Source organism: Onychomys torridus, chromosome 11 (assembly GCF_903995425.1).
Source record: "Onychomys torridus chromosome 11, mOncTor1.1, whole genome shotgun sequence".
Taxonomy (NCBI): Eukaryota; Metazoa; Chordata; class Mammalia; order Rodentia; family Cricetidae; genus Onychomys; species Onychomys torridus.
The window spans coordinates 26,503,052-26,522,102 of NC_050453.1; the positions used below are offsets into that span (position 1 = coordinate 26,503,052).

The 19,051-nt window shown below is 44.8% G+C and overlaps 1 protein-coding gene across 6 annotated transcripts in view; it reads left to right on the forward strand.

Moving 5' to 3' along the window:
• Pbx1 (PBX homeobox 1) overlaps window positions 1-19,051 on the forward strand; it is a 311,495-nt gene that overhangs the window by 130,482 nt on the left and 161,962 nt on the right. Inside the window, exon 1 of one of the 6 annotated variants that reach the window (XM_036202144.1) lies at window positions 2,827-2,852. The exons of the other annotated variants lie outside the window; for them this stretch is intronic. Within the exon in view, the coding sequence (XP_036058037.1) occupies window positions 2,840-2,852 (13 nt within the window). The 5' untranslated portion in view covers window positions 2,827-2,839. Of the gene's footprint in view, window positions 1-2,826; window positions 2,853-19,051 lie in introns of those variants that run through there. 6 annotated transcript variants of the gene reach the window in all.

Here is a 19,051-nt window from a genome sequence, read left to right on the forward strand (position 1 = left end):
TTTGTTCTGCCATTTCCCCCCATTACATTAACCAGCATTATAATGGGAATGCCTGTATACTGGCCAGTAGACAAATCAAATAGAAATTAGCAGTGTAGAGCTCTGAGCCTGTGGTTTGAATGATGACACATATTGAGCCTTTAAAAACCAAAAGTGTGGTAATATCCCAGGTCTCCCTCTCCTGAGGAAAGCTCTGCTCAGACACTCCCTCTGATTAGTCATACCTTCTCCCATGTCCCTCTAATGATATACCTGAAGTAATAGTATCACTGTTCCTTTTTAAACTTAAATTTTAGTGTGTGTGTGTGTGTGTGTGTGTGTGTGTGTGTGTGTGTGTGTTTATGTGACATGGCGCTTATATGGAGGTCAGAGAACAGCTTTCAGGAGTCAGTTCTCTCCTACCACATGAGTTCTGAGACTCAAACCCAGGTTACCAGGTTTTGCAGTAAGTGCCTTCACTGGCCTAGCCATCCCACAGACCCATTTTCTGACCTTAATTTCAGCGATTACTTGGTGTGTCCACTCTCTCTTCCACCTGATGCTTTCTTTACACATGGGAGTCCTAAATGTCAGTTTCGAGGAAAGAAATGTGAAAAGCCCATTTCTCCCCGGAGGGCACCTTTAGACACCTTTCTAAGGTTACCTTTGCCTTCTGTCACCAGAAGAGAAACATGGAGGTGTCAGGGAGAACTATTGGCAGCAGTTACAAAATAGGGGCATTTAAGATAATGTCACTTAGCCTGATTGTGGTGTTTACAGTACCACCCCCCCACTACCACCACACACACCCTAAAAAAGTCCTAAAAATAGAAGTGATCTTTGATTCAATAAGTTAGATGGTTTGTGACATTTGGAATTGAACTAGGCTAGAAATGAAGTGTCGAAGCCAGTTAGTTGGTTTTGCCACCAGGTATCAGACTTGCTCTGTTCCGTTCAGTCTTCACAGTCTCTCATATCTGCACTTCTTGTTTGTTTGTTTGTTTGCTTGTTTGCTTGTTTTGATTGTCAAGACAGGGTTTCTCCATGTAGTTTTGGTGCCTGTCCTGGATCTCGCTCTGTAGACCAGGTTGGCCTCAAACTCATAGAGATCTACCTGCCTCTGCCTCCCCCAAGTGCTGGGATTAAAGGTGTGCGCCACCACCGCCCGGCTCATGCCTGCACTTTTGATTGGCATGTTGGTGTTACTCTCACGTTTCATAGTAACTGGCTTGAATTTGCAAGCATCTTCCTCTGCTTAGGGATGGGGGAAAGGGGCGGGTATCGGTATCCATGTGAGTGATTCTCTCATGATCCTCAGTCTGTTCTTTGCTCTGAGAAGAAAAGGAAGAAGAAAACACCAAAACCAAACCAAAACTAAGCACAAAACTGTGGTCTCTAGCTAGCAGTGACAGGTGAGAGCAGGAGCCCCACAGCTGAGTGTGGAGACATGGAGGAGCCTTTTAACTCTAGGGTAATGGTCCTGTTGGCAAAGGTAATAATGCACAGACCCTTTTCTTTTCTTTTCTTTTCTTTTCTTTTCTTTTCTTTTCTTTTCTTTTCTTTTCTTTTCTTTTCTTTTCTTTTCTTTTCTTTTTCTTTCTTTCTTTTTTTTTTAAACTCCAAGTAATATTACACATGGATGGCACCTCCCGTAGTTCTCCGAGAAGCAGCCTGGTGAGGCGACAGAAGGGATTACAAGTGGCTGTTTGGCAGTGCTAGGTGAGAGCCTGTTCCTTTCCCCCCTCTTTACCCAGTCCTGCTTTTGTTTCTCTGCAGCTGCATCTTACCGTTCAGAAGCCAGTCTGGCAGGATTGCCATGTTTGAGGCAGCCGAGAGCCAGGGCGGTAACACACTGAAGGCCCAGGCACTTAACTTTGGAGTACTGACTCATCAAAGCAACCTCTGCAGACCTTTATTTTAGGTTGATTTTTTACTCTGTAGATGTTTTATTTCCCAGAGTATACACATGCCAATCACCAGCATTCTCTGAATTCTTATTGACCAGAGACAGCATCCTAAATTATAACAGGTGCCAACACAGCCACTCTATGGCTCTGGGTCCACTCTGTTCTCCCCAGCACAGAGGGTTCCAAAACAGGGACCTGGGCTAGTGAGTGTGGTCAGGCTTGGCCCCCACATGTCCTTAAATGTGCTGCTGTAGCACCCAGAACTGACGGAAACTTAGGAACATAGTAGAATTAGGGTTTTAAAAGCCTGGCAGACCAGGCTTGGTTAGACTAGGTCAGAACATTCCCATCACTGGTTCTCCTGACAGGTAGGTGGCTGGCGTTCATTCTGGTAAATGATTCCTGCCATGACAAGGAAGCCAAATAATATCCAGGATTCTGTTTATCTGTCCTACCTACATAGTTTTAAAAAGAAGCTAAATAGAAAGAAAACACGTTTTTAAAAGATAGCCATCCAACTGGATGGAAATAGAACCAGTTTTGATAAAACCCCAAGAACACGAGACAAAACTTCCAGATCCACTGACTTTACAGTACTAATTGTTCTCGTACTTTCCTACCTGCTCCTGGGTTCCAGAGTGTTCCTTCCATGCTGTCTTTCCCCCAGAGCAAAGGTGGTAGGTAGGCCAAGAACTGTCTCCACTTTCTCCTGGACCCCTGTTCTGGCAAAGACGACAGTTCTTTCAGAGTCACCATCTAGGTAAGCGGACTGGTGTCCACTCTCTCCGCTCCGTGTGGCTTTGCACCTCTGGCACAGGTGGATTGAGAGCAGTGTAGTAAATATTAGTCTTTTGCAAGGTGTGGAGGAGGAAGGGAAAGGGGGAGGCAGCCACAGGAAGAGAGAGCCGAGAGGGGAAGTCACTCCTTTGTCTGAATGGGAAATAAATGCCTGGATGGACTCTTCAGGTCTGTTAAGCATCTCTGGTATGAGAAAGAAAATAGCTCTTTCCTTTACTCTCACTGTCCCTCATTCCTTATCCTCCCTCTCCCTCCTTCCTTCCCTCCCTCCCTCCTCTCTCTCTCTTTCCCTCTCTCTCTCTCTCTCTCCTTTCTCTTTGTAGAATAATATTAAAAAAAAAAAAAAAAAAGAGGGCCCGGCAGAACGGGCGCTGTGATGCTGTCGTCGCTGGCGTTGATGTTATTTATTTTCCTCAGTTGCTGCTCTGGAAGCCTGGAGTTGACAGAGCGGTTTTGTAGAATAGAAACATTATAGACTGTTACTGTCAGAGTGTTAAATGTGATGGATAGAGAAATAGAGGCGAAGGAGGGGACTTAATACTGAGAGCCAGGGTGCTCATGGGAAAATAAACCATCCGCATATAAGAAATGAATGAGGTAATGTGGCGGGAGGTAATGGGCTTTCGCAACACGCCGGAACAGAGATGCTTATTACTGGGTGTGCTTAACCCTTGGCATGCTGATTTCCCTTTGTGGGTTCCAGGGTGTTTTGTTGGGTCCCTCTGTGGGAACCCGCGTGGGGCTTTCCTTCAGGCAGGGAAGCAGTGTGCTTAGAGAAGTGGAGACAAACGTGTTCTTAATAATGCTGCATTAGCAGCCCGTACATCAGAGATCTTGGCAGCTCTTGAGGGGCCCCGCATCCCTGTGGCGGTGTGAGACAGAATGTGCCAGCATGGCTGGCTTAGGAAGAAGCAGGGTGGGCATGTCAGGGGTGCACCAGGCTCTGCTGAATTCGCCATTGGAGAGCTCAGATGAGTGCTTTGGTTACTCGGGAGTGTTGCTTGGATCCCTGGTGATTCTGTGCACTTGATATAGCAAGTGCCTAGTGGACCGGAGTGAGATGGTTTTACTGGTGAGCTGGGGCGTAAGAGCCCCTGTGGTCCTCTTTCTGTTCCTGCTTTAGTGCCTGCTGTACTGGTGTCGTAGGTGACCATGTTGGGGAGACCTGCAGCGGACGGGATGATGCAGAGGCCCAGCCATTCTGAATGAGCAGAGTGACGCACATTAGAAGCCTGCCACATCAGTGAACAGGGGGCTTGAACATTGACATTCAGTTTGTCTGGTTGTGAATTTCTTCATTAATGACATGAGTATAAAACTACTCCACAACATTATAGCAAGAGTAAACATGCTGATCAAAATTTGGCAAGCTGTGAGGCACACAGGAATGTCATTATTTATGTTAGTTAGGTAAAGAGCATTATTATCCCAGAAATCAAACCTCCTGCTTTCCTGCAAATACAACTGTCCTCTGATGTCAGATTGTGTTCATAGCTGAGTGTGCTGTAACCCCAGCATTTAGGAGGTGAGCTGGTGGGGGGGTGTCACCATTGGTCCTTGAGTTCTAGGCTAGTCTAGACTACTTATAGCAAGTTCCATTCCGGGTCAAGCTAGGCTACAGAGTGAGATGTTGCCTCAAAACAACAGCAGCAACAACAACTCAATGATTAAAAACTGAATTCCTGCTGTATGTCACAGCTATGGAGAGGTTTGGGAGGTTCCAGTTGTTCCATATTTGAGTGTCCTTGTATGTGAGTTCAAAGGATTTTGAAAGAATATAATGCTTTTATTAATTCTTTCAAAATTTCATGCAACACATTTTGATCATACTCCCTCTCCACACCTTCTGGATCCCCTTACCTCCCACCTGCTTCTAATTTCCTGTTCTTATTTAATTTTAAAAGATTTGTTTATTATGCATATAAGAAATTTGCATGCATGGATATATGTACACCACGTGTGTGCCCGTTGTCTGAGGAATCAGAAGAGGGCATTAGATCCTTTAGAACTGGAGTTCCAGATGCTACCATATGGATGAAGGGCACAAAACCCCAGCCTTCTGCAAGAGCAGGAAGTGCTCTTAACTGTGGGCTCATCATTCCAGCTCTATTTGTTCATATATTTATTCTATTTAATAACTTACTGAGTCCAGTTTGAGCTGCCCAATCACTCACAGGAGTGTGGTCATCCATTAGAGCCTGGTAGATCTACCAGGGGCCACACCCTTAAAGTAAACTGACTCTTTCCCAGAGGGCATCAATTGTCAGTAGTTCCTCAACTGGGGAAGAAGGGGTGGGTATGCGATCCTCTGCCTTCTCCATGTTAGAATGTTGACGGGTTTGATCTTTCTCACAGGCAGCAGTAGCTGCTGGAAGTGGATGAGTACAGCAGTCTGGTCATGTCCAGAAGACAGTTTCCCTCTGGGCCTGTCTACCCTCTGGCTCCTACACTCTTTCTGCTTCCTTTCTGCGTGACCCCTGAGCATTGCAAACCAGTGGTGTAGCTGTCTTGTTTGTGGTTTGACATTTATTTTCTGCACTCTGATCAGTTGTGAGTTTCTACAATAACCACTATGCATTGCGCAATGAAATTTCTCTGATAAGGACTAAGATCTTTTCTGACTCACTGAAGAATGATTGTATTTATTCCATTTTGCTTGGCATCACCTGATTGTGGTACAATTGCTCTGTTCACAGACACCATTTGATGTGTCCCCGTCCTACCAGAGCTGGCCTATGGGTAGAGTTGTATTTGAATGTCTGTACTCATATGGGCATATACTGTGCATGTTTATAAGCATAGAGATTTGTTTATAAGCACAGAGATATACATATAAAGGACAGTTTGGTACTATGTCCATCTAATGAAATATTATTAATAAGTTCACCCTTGGGACCTGTGAGCTCTGCAGGCATGAATTCTTGGTTAGATTTACAGTACCAGGAACATGTTTCTTCTTGTGGAGGAGACCTTAAATCCAAGTAGAAAGTGGTTGGTTATTGCCATCATATGTGTGCCACTATTGTACCCACAGGCCTATCTTTCCGCAGATATTTTTTGATGACTTGAAAACAGGTATGTCCTTTGGGTCCTTGACATCACACTCACACTGCCTTCTTCTGTGATCAGCCACAATGCTTCTTTCTATCTTTCCTCATGAAAGCCCCAGAACCTGTTGAATGGTAAACTATTAGTAAACTTTGACAATACAGGCAAAATACATGGAGAGCACATAGAGAAAAGTTGAAGTATATGATCATGAAACCATAGACTTCTAGTCCCAGCTGTAATTTAGGAGCCATTAAGGTGAACATGGTGCGCTTTCGTTAGATGGTACAGCTTGTGTGGCTCTTCTGTTTGGAAGGAAGCTTGGAGAGAGAGCTGAGGGGAGCAAGGTATGCCCTCTCACCATAACATGATTTATTTATTTATGGCCAATCTAGAAAAAGATAGCATGTCTTTGTAACCCTGAACCTCTATGGAGAGGGAACAACAAGGAGGAAGATGTCCCATGCTCATATGCATAACCCTTAAACTCAAATCCTACTCACTGCAGGATGATTATATTTACTCCATTTTGCTTGGCATCACCTGATTCTGGTACAGTTGCTGTGTTCACAGACACCATTTGACATATGCCTTTCCTACCAGAGCTGTCCTATGTGGTGGAGTTGTATTTGAATGTCAGTACTCACGTGGACTTATACTGTGCATGCATGTGTATATGTATATGCCTATATTAATATGGCTAATCTAAGGATCTCAGAGAGACCTTGTCTGTTTGTTGCGTGCCTCCTCCCCGGCCTCCAAACATACACATACAAAATGTTTCTTTAGTAACAGGAACCTAAATTTATTTCAGCCACAATGACTGGTTAGCAAAGAGCCCATGTATACCTACAACAAATTGATGACTTTTCATGCTGATTGTAACTAGCCCCCTTCCCACTGATTATTAATCTGAGACCAGGAAAGTTCCCATTGTGTTTTGTGTAGTAGCAATGCTCTTAGATCTGAGAAAGGATGTGAGGAGAGGGATGACCCCCCCCCCCTCCTGCCTTCCCTCACTCCTCCACACAGATCCAATGGCCCCCGGGAGGACTGAAGTACCATGTTCCACGGGCTCTGCCATTCAGAGCAACTTTCCTACAAATCTCTTTTTATTGGCATTTCCTCCAATTTAACCAGCCCTGAATTGCATTTGAATCAGTTGAGAGAAAAAGGGGGAAGGAGATGGGAGGAGCCCCCCCTCCCCACTCTCCTGGAAAAGCAGTCACAACCAGCTTTATTTGGTAAAATGCTGCAATAGATGCTTGTCAGAAATAATTTATTCCTGTTAGCTGTAATCTGAAGGAAAACAGATACAAGTCCTATAGTTAAAAAAAAAAAAGGAAAGTAGACTTGCTTTCGCTGACAGTACAAAGGTGTCATATACGAGAAGGATTGACACAGACCAAGGGGTCTTGTGGGAAATATGATAATAACTATAAAGAAGACAGATTATTCCCCAGTTGCCAACATTCAAACCTTTTTACAGTCAGTTCAAACATATAAAACTTTATTGCTGTAGCAGAAAGGGGAACAATTTCTGGTCGCACAGCTTTCCCAGGGCTGGGTTTATACTGTCTGTGTTATTGCTCTGTAGTGGCATTTTAAAGTTTATTGAACAAGACTTTTACAATTGAAGGAAGTATATAAAACTGTAAATTTATTAGATTTTTCAGGATAAGTGCCCTTTCTAGTTGTGCTCAAGAATTCGGAGCGACGAGAAACTGCTAGTTACAAAACTTATTAATATTAAAGACAGAGCACACACAATTTGGACCCTAACTGATCTAAAGAAATAATATCGCAGTGTTACTGGGTGTCAGAGATCTGGGGCTAGAGGATTGGATGGGTACACACATATAGGACTGGACAAACCAGATGCATTTATTTTTTCACTAGCTAAAAAGTTAACATTTGTATATCTTACTTTATTTGATTTTAATGCAATTGGCCAGGATACTCCTCTGTTCAGCCATGGATGTCTCCAGGTAAATGTTCCTTCCTCAAGCTCCTGCTGTCTGGCCAGCATTTTTCAGTGTGTGGTTCAGTGCAAATCCAGATGGAAGGCTTTAGAGCAGTGGTCCTCAACCTCCCTAAAGCTGCGACCCTTTAATACAGTTCTTCATGTTGTGGTGACCCCCAACCATAAAATTATTTTCATTGCTATGCCATAACTGTAATTTTCTACTATTATGAATTGTAATATAAATATCTGATATGTAAGATATCTGATATCCTACATATCCTACTCCTGGGAAAGGGCCATTTGACCCCAAAAGGGTTGTGACCCACAGGTTGAGAATCACTGCTTTCAGAGCACATTTGATGATGAAGTAATACAAAGTAGCATGTACAAATAGCAACTATACTTTTTGTTTTAGATTTTATTTATTTTTATTTTGTATGTATTAGTGTTTCTCTGAGTGTACATCTGTGCACTATGTGCATGCTGTGCTCACAGAACCAGAAGAGGGACTTAGTTAGTGATTGTGAGCCACTGTATGATGCTGGGAATTGAACACTGGTCCTCTGGAAGAGCAGTCAGAGTTCTGAACTGCTAAGCCATCTCTCCAGCCCTCCAACTATACTTTTGATAAGCACAATGATACTAATTCTGATTCTGCTCCTTTGCTTCACTTCCCTCCCTCCCTCCCTCCCTCCCTCCCTCCCTCCCTCCCTCCCTCCCTCCTTCCCTCCCTCCCTTTCTTTCCTCTTCCTCTGCTTTTTTTCTTCACATCTTACAAGTTTGCTGAGAGGGCATGATTTGAAAGATCTTACAATGCTGATGATCGTCTGTATAAGGATTTTGTAATTTCAGGATGATTAGTGTTTGAGGTCACCTAGTTTCTTGTGGTCCTGATAGGTTGTTCAGCTGCATTCCTAGGTGCTGTCTACAGATACTAGCAGCACCCCAATACCCCCAGATACTTCCAAATGTCCTCTAGGAGACAAAGGCTCCCCATTTGCGAACCACTCACGTATATAGTACTGTAACTGACCTAGGGAAAAAATAACCTCCTTTAAATAAGTAATGGGGATTGTGTTTGATAATTAGAAAGAATAACCAACATTCCAGAATTAGTTACCATGAATTAGATGAGTATTTAGTTTCAGAAATATCTGAACATAGTTTTGATGACTGTTTCCTGAAGACTACAGCATTCCTATCTCTAGAGTCTGGGTGTCCCCTTTCAGTCCTACATTACAACATACCAAGAAATGTCCTGTTGTCCTGCTTCATCTGCAGGTTTATGGACATATCTCCTTTTGAAGCCACAGTTCATATTATCTGACGGCTAAGCACTGATATATTTTGCCTCTTTGCTTTTCCTATGTCTATGGCAAAATGGTGTGTATATATGTTATGTGACTACACACAGTGAAAGACTTGAGAAGCACAGAGATGGTTTTGGTTATAATTTTCTTACGTGACAAGTTTAATTTTGAGGTACCGTCTACTTTTCTTTTATTTTCAATCTGTATTCTTAGATTTTTTTTACCTTTTGAGAAGGTTTTAGTGGTGGTTAGATTAAAAGCATCCAAACACGTTGTTGATAGGGCCTGGTTACACCCTTGTTGCCTGATGTGCAGGCACCTGTGTGTGAACAGGACTTTGATCTGGCATTCAGTGCTAATAGCTCTAATTGCCACAGGTAGCATCTTCAGAGGTAATTAAGCTAATGTATTGTCAAAAGAGATTAAGTTATAATAGGTCTTTGGCTTTTGATTGCCTGAGTTTTGGAATTTTGTTTTTGTTTGTAAAAATAACCGGGCGCTTGTGGGTTTACTGAGGGCATCTCTGAAGCATTTCTATGGAGCCACCATGCTTTTTATGCCCCCTGCCTTTGGTAGCTCAGAGGTGTTAGTCATATGACCATGTGTCCTTTTCCTTGCTGCCATCACTGTAGGCCACTGGGCCTTCCCCTGTAGCTGTATCTGAGGTTTCCTTCTGTGAACTCTACAATAGGTGGTACCCTGCAGAAGTATGCCAGAATCCCTTTATTTCCCCAGTGTTTTTCTGATAAGATGAGCTTGTGTGATATGATTGAAAAGCAAACCTTTGGGACGTGCTGGTGGGTCTGGCTCCAACATCCATGGTGATCCTTCCTTTAGGTACTTTTGCTTTTCTTTGATTATGGTAGACCTTGCATGAACTTCTGAGCTCCGGTATCCCTGCTTCTTCTGGTAACCACCCACAACAGTGTGGATTCTCAAAGTCATGTATAGTTAATGCACCTGTTTTTGAACACAGGCCATTGGAGAGTGTTCTTAGATTCCATTTGGTAAGCTGTCTTCCTTATAGATTATGGTCGCAAAACCTCCTAAGGTTGCATAAGGCACTCTCAGATTTTAGTAATGACAAGAAGTAGGAAGATTGAGCAAGCGCACTAAGTAGAGGACATAATACTCAGCCCTGCACTGCCGAAGAAGAGTCTTCGTTAAGACTGCTTACACTGTCTGATGCATAGGTCCTACTTCCATGTAGTATGTAGCAGGAATGTAATCTTATCAAATCACTCAAGGAAAAGAAAGGAGCTACATTATAAAATAAGCACCCTAGCCCCAGACATGCATTTACAGGGTGAGTCTAAGCCCTGTCCTTCCTTGTTCTGAAGTCCTGAACTGCCTTCTACAGGCTTGCCATGTGCAGAGGTGATCTGGAAGGGACTGTGTAGTCTTTGGAGGCTGAACAGGAAGGAGCCTGGGCAACACGAAGCAGCAAATGTTAGGGAAGTCAGTAAGCACTGGATCTTTTATGAGACTTTGGGTATTCTGCTCACAGCTCTGCTAGCACCGAGATTGGAATACAGATTACAGAAGGGAGCGTCCGTGACATGAAGCCCAGGTTTAAATCTTCCCAAGGTTTAAACTGGCCTTACCAAAAGAATATTTTTGTTATTTTATTTGGCAGTATTCCCACAGGAGGCCAGGAAAGATAACATTGACTAAACCTGGGTAGGGCTCACCTCGAGAGTGCAGATGTGAAAGTGGGGTGTGTGTGTGTGTGTGTGTGTGTGTGTGTGTGTGTGTGAGAGAGAGACAGAGAGAGAGACAGAGAGACAGAGAGACAGAGAGAGACAGAGAGGCTCTACCCCCTGTAATCCTGTCTCATATAAGACTCCAGTGCTAGAACTACTTATGAATTCACTAGAGCTACTTATGAATTCACCCCAGCTTCATGGCTAGAGGAAAGAGAGAGAATAGAGGACCCCCACACTGAAATGAATTTATGCCTAAGAGCTTGTCTTGGGAATGCAAATGGGCTTAAGACTGACTTTCTCAAGGAAAGGAAAAGCCAAGCAAACTCTGAGACTAGAAGGACACTGGAGGAAGAGGAAATGTGTTTAGCTGCTCCCTGAGGGGAGCCTCCTGTCTTGCTAAGACACTGCCCGCCATAGGCCAAACAGAGTTTCTGGGTGCCAGCTCAGAAGATGGTTTAATGTCCAGCCCAGCAGAAGCTGAGGGCCATGAACCAAGGTAAGGCTTTGGACTGTGCTGAGGTAATTAGAGCACGGCACTGGGGTAGCCACAGGCAAGGCCAGTGCAGTACTAACACAAGCTACAGCGGCACTCCCAGCATGCCTAGGTTCTGCTCTGCCACGCCTGATAGCTCACATGGCTCATAGCCAGGTGAATCGGTGTGACCTCAGCCTGATGACACAGGCCACAGACTCAAGCCACAACTATAGCTGCAGCAAAGCACCGATCCAAACCCGAACTCCTTGGCTGCTCAGAGCAGTCGAGTGTGGTTGTAGAGGTGTAGTGGGTAGGTAAACAGGAGCCACGTGTTCATAAACAACTATTTATTAGGTGGCTGCCTTTTGCCAGGAGCCAGGCTGAGTAATTGGAGCATATATAATCTCCATAGTGAATCTATGGCACCATTCTAGAGCTAGGGAAACTGAGACTCTTAAGGACACAGACAAGGCAGATCTATCTAGTTGGCTGGAGCTGAGTCTTAAATGTAGACTTGGCCTTGGACATCAGTCTGGTCAGATTTGGGTTAAATTTGTTCCTTCTCTTCATCCAACATTTCCCGTATCTTAGGTACCACTCTGGGTGCTGGGGATACATACAGCCTGGAGGAAATTAGCTCCTCGGGTGCTTATGTTTATGGGGACACTCAAGAGAATCAACAGGAACACTGATGCATAGGCACTTTTTGAAGGGTGGACACCGCCCTCAGGGCACCTGTCCACCCACAGTCTTGGCCACACAGCAGAAGCATGATGGTGGCAGGCCAGCAGATACTCACTTTCACTTTTGCCACTGTCTTCTCCTTTGAAAGCTCCACCAGGCCCCATCCCCGGGCTCTGAGTAAGCCAGTCCAGTTTCTGAGAAACTAGAGGCCAATCAAGCCAAGCAGGTTGTGGACAAAAATGAGAGCCATGCCCCAGAGAAACAGGCCTGACTGTCTGATTTTAGGGGGGAAAAAATCTTCTTGTTAGCCCTAAATGGTGAAGGAACAAACCTGAGTTCACTGGAACAGAAAAAATAAGAAAACAAAAATAGGAAGACGAGAGAAACCCTGTAGTTTGAATCAGCTGAGCTCCACTCCCTCTTCCTGAGGAGAGCTCACACGTGCCCCGGATATTTTCAGATACTGGTGACAGTTCAGGAAAGACCCTCATAACCTTGAAACTTGGTCAGTGTGCTGAGCAGAGACTACCAAGACCTTGTACATGAGGACCACCCACCGCAGCATCCAGCATGGTCTGGCTGGTCCCTGAGTGATTCTGCAAAGCAATCCAAGCTGTATTTTCTTGGGGAAGTGGTGGAGCAAATGCAGGTGTTGAAAAGCCACGGGAAAAATGAAAAGATTTAAAACAAAAATGTGCCTCAGGCTCATTTCAACTGACATCAGAATCTCTGTCTTCTTTCCTTTCTGAATTTGAGGTTATTACAGGAACACTACCAGGGACTCAACTTTTCACGTGTCGATGAAATAAATAGCAGCGGTTATCTCAGGGTACTCCTATCCATGTGCCCGAGAGACTGAGTGGAGACGGAGTGGGTGGATGAGCTGATCACAGACCTCTGGAAGCATGGCATGGGGGTGTTGTCTAGATGTGGGGTGTTGGGGACCAGTGAGACCCTGGACTTAAAGGGATTCAGCAGTCTGCAGGCTGTTTCTGTATGTCACAACATTATTTTGAGGATCACATGGGTCTCTTTATATCATAGTTAAACCAACATGGCACATATGCCATTGCTCGGTGTATGCTGGGCCCTTCCCACCCACCCCACCCCCCACTCCAACCCCACTCCACTCTAATAATGTTTTTTTTTTTGGACAGGGTTATTCTGTGTAGCTCTGGCTGTTCTGGAACTCGCTTTGTAGACCAGATTGGCCCTGAATTCAGAGATCTGCCTGCAGGCATGTGCTACCATTGCCTGGCTGCATGGTGGGTCTTTTTCTAGTATTTCTTTTAGGGCAAAGTAATTATCGTCCTATCTCTGCAGAATGGGAAACTGAAGCACAGAAAAGAGAGGTGAAACCTCTGAGCTTTTTGGCATTTGTCATGAATCCCATCTTTATCTATTTTGGCCTTTGTGATTCTTGCTTTATCCTTATTAATGTCACCGGGAGCTGAGTTTCTTCATCTTGGGGAACTTCTCCAGTCTACCGAATGTGTCCAGTCTGTGAACCACTAGTAAAAGGTGCTGCCAGATTCTTATGAGAAGATGGAGAAGATACTGGAGGATATAAGGAGGAGACAGGAAGGTTAACTAAAAAAGTGTGTCAGCAAGGAAACCCAACTTGAAGATGTTCAGTGACTTGAGGCTCCAAACGGTGAGTGAAGAGTAAAAGAATGAACACTGGCAGCTGGTGCAAGGTGGGGTGCTTATCTGCCTCCGAGTCCCACCTGCTCTCAGTGACCCCATCTGGCCAGCCAGGTATGAGATGTAGTGCAGTAACAATGAGACGCCGAAGTGAGCCCGCTGCTGAGGAGAGATGCACCTGCTTCCTGCACCCTTTTGCTGTGGAATGCTCTTCCATTTCCTTCAGCTTCTTTCCCGCCACTCTGGTTCAGATGTCGCTCAAGGGGGGCCTCAAATGCATCACTCCAGAGAAGAGCAAGGTGGCTTCTGGCTTCATGCCAAGAGCAGTGGCTCAAGGCTGAGGTCTCTGCCATCAAGAGTTCTCTGCTGGCCTGGAGGCACACAGTGAAATCTTTCACCTCAGCTTTTGGGAGACAACACCTCCCCCTGCATGGCCTTATTTCCCCCTCACACTCAATCTTGGCTAATGAACGTCTGCACAGGGAAGGCAAAGGGAAGGATATGAATTCTTCAAAATATTCAGGCTTGCCGCATGGAGAGAGCCTGGTATTCAGAAATGGGGAGGTGGGAGTGAGCTGAATAGGGAGGGGGTATTCCTGTGGACCCCTGATGGAGGGGTGTGAACCCAGACTGAAGTGACAACTCAGGTTATGCCACTGATTTGGGGGCCTGAGGAACAGAGAGCGGCCTGGGTTCCCTGTGATACCCCCCTCCCCCACTAGAATAGAAGCAGAAAGGCCCCATCTGCCTTTTAGGGAAAGGTCATGCTTGGCAACTGCTAACATCTGGGGTGGGGCAGTTCATTATGCCACCCAGAATATCAGTAGCTTAAGTGTTGGCAACCAGGGACAGAAGAAGGGATTTTTTTTTTTAAAGAAAGAAAAGAGCCCTGCTGCCAATCGGGCAGCTCTGCCTGTCTACAGGCTGCTGCGACCCACTCGTTACAATTAAAATGAAGTGTCCATCAGCGGCTATCTTCTCTGTGTGGCCCATATGTTTCTGAGCTGATACTGTCCGGATTATTCTGTTCGGGAAAACGATAACGGCTGTTTATAACCTTGGCAAAGACTGAGGCCTAATCAGGCTGGAGCACATTTTCACCGACTGGCTGATAAGAGGCTGTTAGTGGCCTTATCGCTGGGGAGAGATAGGCCAAAATAAGCAGATCTGTGAACACAGGAGCCCAATCGAGTGGTACACACTCTGGCCCCGGCTTTATTTTTAGATTCCCTTTTCCCAGTTGATAGCAGAAGGCACAGAGGAAGGAGGTGGGCTGGGTGGTAATGTGTGCCCTGATGGGGGTCGGTGTGAGGTGGAGGGGACGTTAATCAACACAGAGAGGCAGAGGGTCAGCCTGGCTCCTGGTGCTCTGGGCTCTCTTCAAATGAGGGAAAAGGCAAGCAGGTCTTTGGAGACAAAGGAAGGGAAGCGCCTGTGTTTCCTGGCCTGGTGTGTGGGCTCATTGCCTGCTCAGCTGAGTGGCTTCTGCTGTGGTTGGAGTTCCCATCCAGGCAGACAAACCGAGGTGTGGAGGTTCTCCAAGGCTATTCTTCCAGACCCTCCCCCGCGGCAGGATCTGATTTTGCTTTCCTGTCTCAATCCACATTGCCTGGGCATCTTCATGGCGTCTCTCTAGAGGGGCTTTCCCTTGAAAGGCACACATCCTCATGAAAAGACCAGACACGGAATTAGGATTAAGAGGAAGCTCACAGACAGGCAGGTCCATGAGTTCTGATATTCAGTGCAGCCCAAGGCATTCTGCTCATCCTTGTATCCATAACCCCAGGGAGGGGTCGTAGGTTCTCTGGGAGGATAATTTCTGCATCTTAGTACATCTTTCATAGAAAAGCTTCCTCGAACTTGCCCCTATATAGCTATACAGAAAAGCCACATCCATAGGAAGCTCTTACTTCCAGATTAGAGCAAAAAGAGGAAAACGCAATTCAGTGAGCTAAACATAAAAAGGGAATGCTTGAAGGTGCTGTATGTATTCAACAGTCCAGTCTTTTGAAAGAACTGTCATCATCGTTACTACCATTATTGTTGTTATGTAATGGCAGTGCTGGGAATCAAAGCCAGAGCCTCATGTGAGTTAGGCCAACACATGGCTCCTGAGCTATATTCCCAGCCACAAACAGTGAAGGCTTGTATTTTCTTTGTACGTTCTATACAAATGTCCTTATCCTTAAGTGCAATGGATTTTTAAGTATTCTCCACTTTGTCTATCTGGCTCCTTCCATCTCTCTTCCCTCTTTCTTTCTTTCTTTCTTTCTTTCTCTCTCTCTCTCTCTCTCTCTCTCTCTCTCTCTCTCTCTCTCTCTCTCTCTCTCTCTCTCTCCCTCTCTCCCTTGGCAGCTGCCTGTTTTGGGAGTCACTTTGTCTTTCTAGGATTGAAAGAGGAGAAGCGGGTGGTGGGAAAGAGGGGATAGGGTCCCAGGCCTGGGGGAGGGGAGGCACTTTCAGGGCACACAGACTGAAGTAGGCACAGAAGGCAGCAGAGAGTATTATGACCATTATCATGCTAATCTATTTACAAGGCTCTCTTTATTCATTAATCTTTGAATAGCAGAATCTCTTCTACAGCCTGAAATAAGAACCACCTGTGCCTCTTGGACCCAAAAATAAAAGTAGAGAGGACAAATGACATGTCGAAGCAGGAAGGGGGGAAAAATTAAATAAATACAAAAGGATTCAATCCCAGGCCTTCTGTCAGATCGCTGAATGCATGATCTCACAGCTCACAGGCTACAAAATGACCACTTGGCAGTTTGGGGACTAGCATCCAACATTATCCAAGTTCAGGGAGGGAGACAATGCAGTGAAATTACTAATTGGTCTGTTTTTTTTTTTTTTTTTTTTTTTTTTTAATTTAAATCCAAACTTAGTTTTATTGTGTTGATCTGTGTTGTTCTCTTTGGAAGTTAGCACTAACAAACTGAACACTTTTTATGAGCACTTCAGAGTCAGCAGTTAGGAAATGAAAGGAAACTCAGGTTCTCAGAAAATTCATAGTAATGGAAGACTAAACTAGAAAAGGACATACTGTCTGTGCAGAGCCCCATTGTCTGGTACACCTGGACCTACATGTGGGCTACAGCCCTATCCATTGCATCAGGCATAGATGAGTTACCCTACCTACACTGCCCTTGCAAATGCTACCTTGTCTTAGAATACTGAGTGGAAGACTCAGGACTTTGAGACAGAGGGACAACAGCTTTCCTTGTCATTATTGCCCAGGTGGCAGAAATGGCTATTGTAGTGTCTACAGAAGAGGGCATACTCATGTTTGGGCCTGAGCATCGTCTACAAAGAACACATCAGTGCTGTGGGGATGGAATAGCTTCTCCGTTGCTTTATACAGGACCTTAAGTTCTCCAAATAACAATTCTAATTCAGTCCTATGATCCAGAGAGTTAGTTCTTTAGTTCTAGGTAGCAAACGTTATTCCTCACAAGCAACAGAATCACGTCATCCTAGAGATGGAAGGACCTGCTTTTCAGATGAGGAAATTCAGCCTCATGAGAGAGGTCTGGACTGGTGTGCCCAGCGAGTCTGAACCAGGACCTAGACTAAGATATTTTGCTTTCTAGTCCTATGCTTTTTTTTTTTATCCTTTTGATGACTTTATATTATGATTTCATAACAGAATGAAGCCTTTAAAATGAATCCCTTAACTATCCATGCTACTGTTTATTCATCTGTAAAGTAAGCATTGTAATTTCCCGATTGATTTTTCTTAGCTTCTCCTGAACTGGGACTGTACCATCCACCTCAGGCTTTCCCAAGGTACCTGACTTAGCCAGTTCTGCATACAGAGCTCCTCTGTAAACATTGGCTGTAGAGGGGGTGAATGAATGAGAGTGAATATGGCATATAAGTGATGACTCCTTTATGCAATGATTTTCCTAAGTCATGTGCAAATGCCCAGCCATCTGTCTCTTGTGTCTTCAGGAGAAACAGTGGCAACTTTGGTAATGACAGTGGAAGGAGACCTTCCCAAACTGCAGAGGACTGATTGTGATGATCAAATTTGTGTTGTCATTAGTTGTTGTGAGGGTGTCTTGCTCATGACTTGGGAAGGCCTAGTGGCCTTATGGGCCCGTTAACCTTGAGCTTGAAGCTATGCCTTGCAGGAGTCAGCGCTCTGCTAGCCGCTCCAAGAATCTGTTCAGGGTATTAGAATCGCATCACCTGCCTGGAACAGGAAAGAACCTCTATGAGACCACGGGGTGGGGATATTTGGTAAGTATTTGTCAAAGGATGGCTGAATGTGCAACCGTAAGAGATCTGCTCATGCTCAAATGGTCCATGCTTTTAAAGCACAATAGTAGACTGGGTAACTTTTAGCTCCCCTTTCGAAATAAATGATTCTTTGAAATATTTGAGACCTATTCTGAATTGGAAATGTTAACCAAGATGACTCTTCCCCTTTGGGTCTGCATTCTGTCTTGGAGATGCTGGGCCTGTGGACCTGCAGCTCAGACTGCCATCTGTATCTGCATTCCAAGCCTCTTCTAATCTCTACAGCATGGCATGATTATCCAACCAGGCCTATGCTGACTCCAGTCTCTCAAAGCAGCCATTCAGAGAGGTCAGAGGCCACAGCACAGATTATTTTGGTGGGCGGAGAGGAAGGTTAACAAAATTGCTGTTTTGTTAAATCTAACTTGCTTCTCAGAGGCATGTGCCTGGCATATTTGTGTCATTAAATGCAAAGACAGTCTGCTTAAGAATTATGCCAGCAAGACATTTTCAGATCATACCTAAATGGCGTGTGTAGTGACTGCCAAGTAGTGTTTTTATGTGTATGTCTTTGTCCTCGCCACCCACTGATCTGTGTTAGGCAGAGGTGCTCTGTAGTAAATGCAACATCGTTCATTCTGGGATTGCAGACCCTTTCATAAACACTCAGTCACTTAAGACTCTTGTGAGTTAAATAAATAATAAGCTCCTTACCCTTTGAACAGAACATGAAGCCTAAATATTGAAAAATTAGGCCATTTAGCCCAAGGCAGAATGCGCAGAGAAAGCATGACCTGGTGAGCCAGACCTAAGTGGCAGCAGCAAGGATTTTGATCTGTAAACATTCCACTAATAGCAGATTGCAGGAAGAATTGAAAAGGGTCTTTCAGCCAGTCTGTTAGCTTTTGCTCAGCACCTGGTGTGTGCCTAGTGCGAAGTTAGGAACCATTCAATGGGTCCAAAAGGGCTAATACGTGCACCGTTGCTCTCCTCCAAGCCTTACAAAGCATTCTTTCAATTTGCTGAGCACACTCTGGGTACCAGACGGATCAATGTGAGCTATATATAAAATATTAAATACTGGAATGCAGACGGTACGTGATCCTGGAGGCAGAGAACAATTGCTTTTGGGGTAGCAATGGTGGAGATAGTAATGGACAAAACAATGGGGCTAAGAGTTGAGAAGTGGATAGAAGGGAGGTCAGCAAAAGGTCACAGAGTATCATACCGGAGAAGAATCAAGTGAGCCAGCACAGAAAAGGGAGGCCATTTCTGTAGTACATCTCTTGTGT